Source organism: Furipterus horrens, unplaced genomic scaffold, assembly GCF_987537825.1.
Source record: "Furipterus horrens unplaced genomic scaffold, mFurHor1.1.pri manual_scaffold_13, whole genome shotgun sequence".
In the NCBI taxonomy this organism is placed as follows: Eukaryota; Metazoa; Chordata; class Mammalia; order Chiroptera; family Furipteridae; genus Furipterus; species Furipterus horrens.
This window is the reverse complement of record NW_028327183.1, coordinates 41,587,530-41,595,291: the sequence shown is the minus strand read 5'-3', so window position 1 is coordinate 41,595,291 and position 7,762 is coordinate 41,587,530. Positions and strand designations below refer to the sequence as shown.

At 53.3% G+C, this 7,762-nt stretch overlaps 2 protein-coding genes across 2 annotated transcripts; one reads left to right on the top strand and one right to left on the bottom strand.

The window, feature by feature from the left end:
• Nucleotides 1–605: 605 nt before the first annotated feature.
• On the bottom strand, nucleotides 606–3,312 carry PAFAH1B3 (platelet activating factor acetylhydrolase 1b catalytic subunit 3). The gene is made up of 5 exons (XM_090260839.1): nucleotides 2,670–3,312; nucleotides 2,390–2,479; nucleotides 1,687–1,803; nucleotides 1,486–1,608; nucleotides 606–931 (listed from the first exon to the last, which is right to left on the bottom strand). The coding sequence occupies exons 1-5, from the start codon at nucleotides 2,742–2,744 to the stop codon at nucleotides 644–646; spliced, it is 693 nt and encodes a 230-aa protein (XP_090116965.1). The 5' UTR covers nucleotides 2,745–3,312; the 3' UTR covers nucleotides 606–643.
• Nucleotides 3,313–6,362: 3,050 nt separating this feature from the next.
• Nucleotides 6,363–7,531, top strand: PRR19 (proline rich 19). Its single transcript, XM_090261092.1, has 2 exons — nucleotides 6,363–6,987; nucleotides 7,074–7,531. Exons 1-2 carry the CDS (start codon nucleotides 6,363–6,365, stop codon nucleotides 7,529–7,531), a joined length of 1,083 nt encoding a protein of 360 aa, XP_090117218.1.
• Nucleotides 7,532–7,762: the final 231 nt, after the last annotated feature.

Genomic DNA, 7,762 nt, shown 5'->3' with positions numbered 1-7,762 from the left:
CCTCCAAGTTGTAGTTGGACCTGAGCCCTGAGCCCAGAGGTGGCACCGTTCAAGTACTGTGCTGTCCTCAGAGTAACTCCTGCTGCCATCATGTGGCGTGAGCCAGCACTGCAGCCAGGCTAGGAGCATCTCCTGGTTTACTTCCCTCAGCCAGTGGATAATAAGTGCCCATTTGAGAAGAGATCTTGTACCCTGTGGAGAGATGACTGCTAGGAGTGGGAGCGTCAGGAATCTTCCACAGGAAGTGGCATCTGAGCTAGGTGCAGAGCACCAGCCAGGGGAACAGCATATACAAATACTGTAAGACTGGTTTGGGTGGGCTTTGACGGATAGGCCCCTGTATTCCCACAATTCTTTCTTGAGCCCGATCCTATAGAGTAGTGTTGGTAAACTGGTTTCACGAAGTGTTACTGATTGGTCGTGCCTGCCTGGAGCGCTGTTGTGATAGAAATCTGCCTTACTCTACAAGAACCAGAGTTCCTCGGTAGGGTGATGCCTGCCTTGGGTAGAAACAACATCCTGCAGAGCTGCAGGGTTGGAGATCAGGCCTGAGGTTGAGCTACTTAGATGGGATTGGCCGTTAAGCAGAAAATGAGACAGGAGACTGAAGAACGAGAATTTAATGTTGGAGAAAACCAGATGCTTAGAGTGCGGGCTCTGGCAGAGGGACACCCTGACCCTGGTCCTGGGCCAGCAGGCGCAGAAGCAGTGAGTGCAGGGTCCGGCAGACAGGTGTGTAGCCCAGGCGACTCAGGTGCAGGTAATCATACATGTCATGGTGGCTTATGGTACCATCTGAGTGCACAAAGCCAGGGTCAGCATCCAGGAAGTGAGCCCGCGGGTGGCCAGCCAACGCTGTCCGTACCAGCTCATTCACCTGTTGGTTTTTCTTACGAAGTGGGTTAGGGTGCTGGCCCCTTGGAAGCAGGCCCTGAGGAGGAGCACCAAGAGTTGTGAGGAGATAACCTATCAACATCTGGGTCCTACAAGCTTCCCTGTGCCAAACTGCTCTCCAACCCCCATCATGAAGTCCCCAGCTGCGGAATACATGAGGGATGGGAAACAGGGATTCGATGGGTAATTCCTGATGCCTTGTCTGAGACCCCATTCAGCAACAACAGGCTTGTAAAAATGTTGACAAAATGGAATGGGGTCAATCCCTCTGTCAGAGGAAGAAATATGCCAGCTAGAAGTGATGTAGCCTAGATTCACCCCAGGAATGCCTGACAACTTTTGGCTCTTAAAACATTTTGAAGTTTAACACCCCAGAAGCTCCAGTGCTGCCCTAGGCAAAAGGGTCTAATTGGTTCCTAAACATGTCCTTATTCACGGCTGCTCTGATGGGTGTAGCAAGCTTCAATGTGAAATTTTGCCTGAAAGCCACTGCTCTGTGTCAAGCTGCCCAGAACTATGCCAGCTGTGGCTACACCTGAGGGGGGCTCCCAGAACACTGCCATTCTTCCCTTCCCGCCTTCCCCCTCTCACCAGCACCACGACCCGGGCCTGGGGCTGCCGCTGGTTCACCAGCTGCACGATGGCCTTGATGCCGCCAGCCACTTGCTCTGCTGTGTGTCCATGGTTGTTTGTACCCACCCAGACCACCACAATCTGTGGGAAGAGAAGCATGGAGCACTGGTGAGGGAGCAGGCCAAGGGGGCTTTAGCTGCCCACCCAATTCCTGCTCACCTTAGGCCGGATGTGTTCCAGCTCTCCATTCTCCAGCCGCCATAGCACGTGCTGTGTGCCATCACCACCAATGCCAAAGTTAAGTGCATGCAGAGGAGAGAAGAGCTCCCGCCAGATCTGTGGGCAAGAAGTGTGGGAACAGGGTCACTGTTAGCATGGACCACTACTCTTGGTCTAAATGTTAACCAGATGTCATGTAAGAGCCTCTCTTCATGGAAGCAGTCTGGTTAAATCTCACCTTATGGTCAAACTTCACTTTATACAAACCCATTATACTCTGGGAATCCCAATGAAGGAAGACACACTTTATGGAAACTGTTCTGCTTAAGACATGCATTGAAACAACAGTTAAACCTTACTTTGAGGAAAGCCATTCAGGTTTAACCTTGCTTACTGGAGTGAAGAAGAGCTATTACTTTGTGGAAAGGACTGTAGCTTTATGGAAATCCATTAAGCAAACAATAAGAAGCCTCGTCTTAGGCAATCTTGCAGGAAAGCTTCATTTTAGGTCTCACTATACGACCCCAGGCTGACAAAGACAGGACACACACTTCGCTCGGAGTAGAATGTCCTTACACTGAGATTCTGGGTGCTGGGCGCTACTTGGGGCTATTTCAGGTACCCCATATCACACCTGGCCTGAGGTCCTGTCCAGGTGTCAGTGAGAGCAGGCCTGGGTGGGGCAGGAGGAAACGGGCCTCACCTCGCACTGGTGCATTAGCTGGACCAAGGAGTCCCCGATGAAGACGACTTCGGGTTCTTTATCTTTGCTGTCTGCCACGAACCGATGGTGCTTCGGGGACGAACAAGGGAGCGTTATGGCACGCTCGCTCCTGGGCCCGCCCGGCCCTGTTTCCTTAGACAGCACCATTCTAACTGCCCTCAGTTTCCCAATAAGGTAGTGAGAGCCGCGCGAACCAGCTCAACTACCGAGCCCCGGCCCCAACCCCTGACTCCTGATTATCGTGGGCGGGGTCGCTCACCAGGGACATCCAGCGTCCGTCGCCCTGAACGTCCTGCACCGGCGTGGGCTTGCTGGCTGGGTTCTCTCCGCTCATCTTGGAGTCGCAGTTTCGGCGGGAGGAGCGAGGAAGGTCGGCCGCGGAGTACTCCCGGATGAGGGGGCTCCGTCACGCCCACCCCTACCTCTCCAAGCAACAATGGAGGGTCCGGACGCTCGCACTCCAACGGCGGACGAAGACCGAGGCCGAGCGCCGCCTCCTCTCCAGGGTCGGAAACTTTCACTTAGGAGGGGAGATGGATCGGGAACTCTTGCTTCCCCTACGGCTGCCGCACGATGAGCTCGTCCGGCGCGTCCCACCGGGGCGCTTTTCCACTCGGCCGCTGAGGCTACAGCACTCTTGCACCTGGGGTTGGGGGAAGGCGAGACCCTCCCGCATCCGTGGCAGGAGGCGGGACATACCACTTCATCAGCGTCAAGGGGAAGGGCGAAGTACTCGAAAGGCCGAGAGTGGGCGGGGTAAAATCTAGCACCGTGCCTGGAGGAAGAAACCATTAGCTGTGGGGCTAGAAGTGCGCTCTGTCGCTCTCACTCTCCATCTGTCTCGCTCTCGCTCTCTCCCCACCTCCCCCGAACTCCGTGCGTGCGCGCTTTTGTGCGTGTGTGTGTGTGTGTGTGTGTGTGTGTGTTTGTGCGCGTTCGTCCGTGTACGTCCCCATTCACGTGATGGGGGTGCAGGGGAGTGAGTGGACGAGTCCATTCTTGAATCCCTTGAAGGGGACGCTCGCATTTTCTACGGATGTGGGGGAGAGAGAAGGATAATGGCAAAATGTGAAAATTAGAGGCTCAATTGTAAGGAGACACTCTAAGGCAGCGCCAGGACTTTAGTGAGCCTCTCTGCTCATGGGCCTCCCCTACTCAAAAACACCAATTTTGTGGCATAAAATCTAAATTACACGTTTTTACATTACAAACACCACGGGCCATGCAAGGAAGTTAGAAGAAAGTGCAGAAAGAGAAAGGAAATTAGAGACCTTGCAAGGCCCAGGTCCAGCCTGGCAAACCTCCCGCAGCAGCTCATCTTGCAGATCAGTGGCCTCTGCTCCCCTCCCTAAACCCACTGCCAACCAACAACTTCAGCTGGGTGTGTCTAGGATCTGAAACCTACATCCACAGCCAGGGCCACCTAAGGTCGATCCTCCCTCACCCCAACTTAATCTCAGATCTCAAGTCTTCCTAGATCTCCCAGTTCTCAGGGAACAGGTGTGTGTGTGTGGGGGGGGGGCACACCCCCTAAACCTCCTGGCCATATTCCCAGATGGGACCTTCCCATCTATTCATTCCTTCTAGGCAGGTTGATACTGAGAGAAATGAGTGCATTGTTTATGTTTTGCCTCAATTCACTTGCCTGAAACAGAGCACTGGGTCTATTCACAAGTACTTGCTGAATGAATATTAAATGAATGGGTCAGATCCTGGCCTTGTCCCAGTGTGTTGACAGAGCTGGGGGAAGGATCAAGGTTTGATTAAGGAAGGAACTGGGGGCCTCTAGGGAAGAGACAGAGGACTCTGATGGTGAGAGTTGTCTTAGAAGGAAGAGTATCTGAGTTAGGATTTGAAAGATCATGAAGGTTAGCCAAGCAATATTACACAGATAATACAGCTCATTGAGACATGGGGAATACCATGGCATAGTCTGATTTTAAACTCTGAAGGAGCTCTGGTCAGTTGGTTGGAGCATCGTCCTGGTGCACCAAGGTTGTGGGTTCAATCCCTGGTTGGGGTACACGCAGGGTTCAACCAATGAATGCATGGATAGGTGGAGGAGCAACAGATCAATGATTTGCTCTCTCGCTTCCTTTCTCTCCCTAAAAAAATTCAATAAATATACCATGGCTGATGCGGCTCAGTGGATTGAGTGTAGGCCTGCGAACCGAGGATTTGCCGGTTCAATTCCTGGTCAGGGCACGTGCCTGGGTTGTGTCGGGGTCCCCAGTTGGGGGCGTGTGAGAGGCGACCAACTGATGTTTCTCTCACACATTGATGTTCCTCTCCCTCTCTTCCTCCCTTCTCTCTAAAAATAAATAAATGAAATCTTTTAAAAAATAAAAAATCAATAAGTAAAAGAGTTAAAAAACCCCTGGCTGGTGTGCTCAGTGGATTGAGTGCCAGCCTGTGACCCGAAGGTTCACCAGTTCAATCAGGGTACATGCCTGGGTTGCAGGCCAGGTCCCCAGTTGGGGGCATGCAGAAGGTGACCAACTGATATTTCTCTCACACACCGATGTTTCTCTCCCTCTCTTTCTCCCTCCCTTCCCCTCTCTGAAAATAAATTAACAAAATATTTTTTTAAATAAAATCTTTTTTTTTTTTTTTAATTACAAAAAAAGTTAGAGCGGACAAGGGTAGGTAAGTAGGTTTGAGAGGTAGGGTCAACTCCTGAAGCAAAGCTTAGTGAGAAAAAAAGCTTTGAGGCATTCATTCACCAAGGACTATTTTCAGTTAGATGTTGGCGCATCTCATAGCAACCGGGGGAAGGAGATGCTATTACGAACCCCATTTTACAGATTAGGAAACTGAGGCTCTGAGCAGTTACACAATTCTCCAAGTTCATACAGTTCAAATGTGCCAGTCTGGACTTTTGAATCTAGCTCCAGAGTCTAGCTTTGAATGGCGACACTATGTTGAATCTCTAGGGATGAAATCTGCGACCTTCCGCTTCTGTGCCTCGCTTGATTTCCTGCTCGGGACAAAAAGTCCACTTATATGCGTATACCCAATTGTGTTCAGGAAGGGGAAGGGCTTCCTCACAGCCAATTGGTGGCCGGGAGCTGCCTAAGGACAAATAGGAGGTTTACGAATGTGAGGCTAAGAGAGGCGTGGCTACAACCGACCTTCTGTGTCCCCGGCACGTGCCACGGAGCCTCGTGCCTCTAAGACGCAGAGAAGTCAAAGGGCATATTAAGGGCACGCGCATGCGCAGGAGGCCCGAGGCCCGGGGAGCACCAGGCACCCGTAGTGAGCTGTGGGGACCACTTTGGAAAAGAAGCCATTGCGCCCCACAGGCAGGCGGTGTGGGCATCACGGGGTCAGTTTCGTTGGGGCAGGAGAAGGTGAGTGAGTCTCCCCCACCCTTACCCCACCTATCATATCCCTCTTTTCTACCTCAACTGCCCCACCCTCGCATACTCTCCAACCCAACTCACCTAGGCTCCCCCCCCCCCCCACCGTGACTAGGCCCCAGTCCCAGAGCTCCGCTGTCGCCCTTTCTGTGTCCTACAGGTTTTTCTCTGCACAGCTCCCTGTTGTCTCTTCCTCTCCTGCCCTTCCTCCTCTACCATCTCACTCTACTTTCTGTGTTCTCCAGTACCTTCTCTGCTCCAGATTTCTCTTCTGTCCAAAATCCCTTTTGGTTCTCCAGATCCCTCCCGTCTCATGATCCCTTCCCCATCCCTCATCTTTTAGCTATTTCCTCATGTCCCTGTAACCCTCTGTATTCCCTGACAAATCTTCCTATTCACCATGACTCCCTTGAATCCACCCTATCATTATAACAACTTCTCAGACCAAGCCCTTTCCAGTCCCTCTCTGCCCATTTTCTCTCTCTCATCTTGTCTCCCATCTCACCCCAAACCATCTCTTCTCATTACTCACTTTTCGGTCCTTGAGTTATCTGCATGGTGATGACCAGCTTGTATTTATATTTCAGGGCACTATGGACCCACGGGGACCAGCCCCCCAGTCTTTCCAGAGAACTGAAAAACCTGGTCGGGTCCGCCGTCGGAAGACTAGGAGGGAGCGTAACAAGGCCCTGGTGGGCAGTCGCCGGCCGTGGCCATTGGCCCACCAGGATCCCCCTGTGGCCAGTCGGAATCCACCCATGGACCTCCAGGATCCTGTGGCCCATACTGCCCCCAAACTTGTGGTCATAACCCAGGGCCGGCTAAGCCGGGAGCACCGGGGTCTCTTCAGCCACGAGGTGAAATCTCTGGATGTGGCACGGCTGCTTAGCAGTGGATCCCTGGAGCCAGGCACCCCCACACTACTCACCAAGCTTTCACCAAGCCCAGGCAGTGCCCGAGAACCAGCCCCACAGTCAAGGGGCAAGGAGAACCAGGTGCCTGGAGACTCAGGCCCAGGCCCACCTAGTCCCTCAGAGCTCCCTGGCTTGGGGCAGCTGCTAGGGGAGCTGCAGTGCCAGCTGATTCTGCCACAGGCCTTCCCCAGGAGGGACCTAGTGCAAGAGGCCAGGGATGCCGTCGTGGGTACATTACAGGCCTGCCATGGCTGTGTGCCCGACCTTACCCTGGTTCTCCGGGGCTGCCAGCCACCCTTGTCAGGTGAGCCTACCTCCTTTCCCTTGTGCTCCCCTTCCTCTTGTCTGTTTTAGCTCAGCTGTCCCCCATGTTTCTTTCCTCTGTGTCAGGGACCAAGCCTGGGGACCCTGAGAGACGAAGGATCAATAGCCCTGAGGAGGCTCCAGGGGAAGGAAGGCAGAGGAGGAGACAGGGGACAAAGGAATTTGCCTTTGCCATGAGTCATACCTCCAGCACTACCACTACACACAGAGTGAGCCTACCACCACCGAAAGGTCCTTGGCCACCCACATTGCCTTTGTTGTCTTCATCATCTGCGGTGGCCTGGGGCCCCCCAACAGCCTTTGACCTGCTGAAAAGCATCTGGCTGGTGGCTACACCGCCCCCTCCCCAGCCCTGTGGGGTCAGCACACCACAGCCCCTGCCTCAGCAGCTTTCCCCCTTGTTGCCTCGAACCTCTGCCCTGGACTGGAGTCCCAGCCTGCCTGTCTCACAGCCCAGCCTCTCCTGGGTGGTAGCCCAAAGCAGCCCAGAGGCCTGGTCCTTTCCACCCATGAGACTGTACTAAGGGGGCTAATGCTAGGCTAGGGGTAGCATTCCCAATCACCTCAATAAAGTAACTTCTTCATGGTCCTCTTGATTTTCAGTGAGTGACTGACTCAGGAGAGCAGCTTCCCTTAGCTTTAAGTTCTGAGTCCAAAATGCAGGGGAAGGTGCTATCACTTGTCACCTTCCTAGGCGCTGAGGGACCAGCAGACTGAAGAGATCTGGGGCTTTAGTTCAACACATCCACCCACTA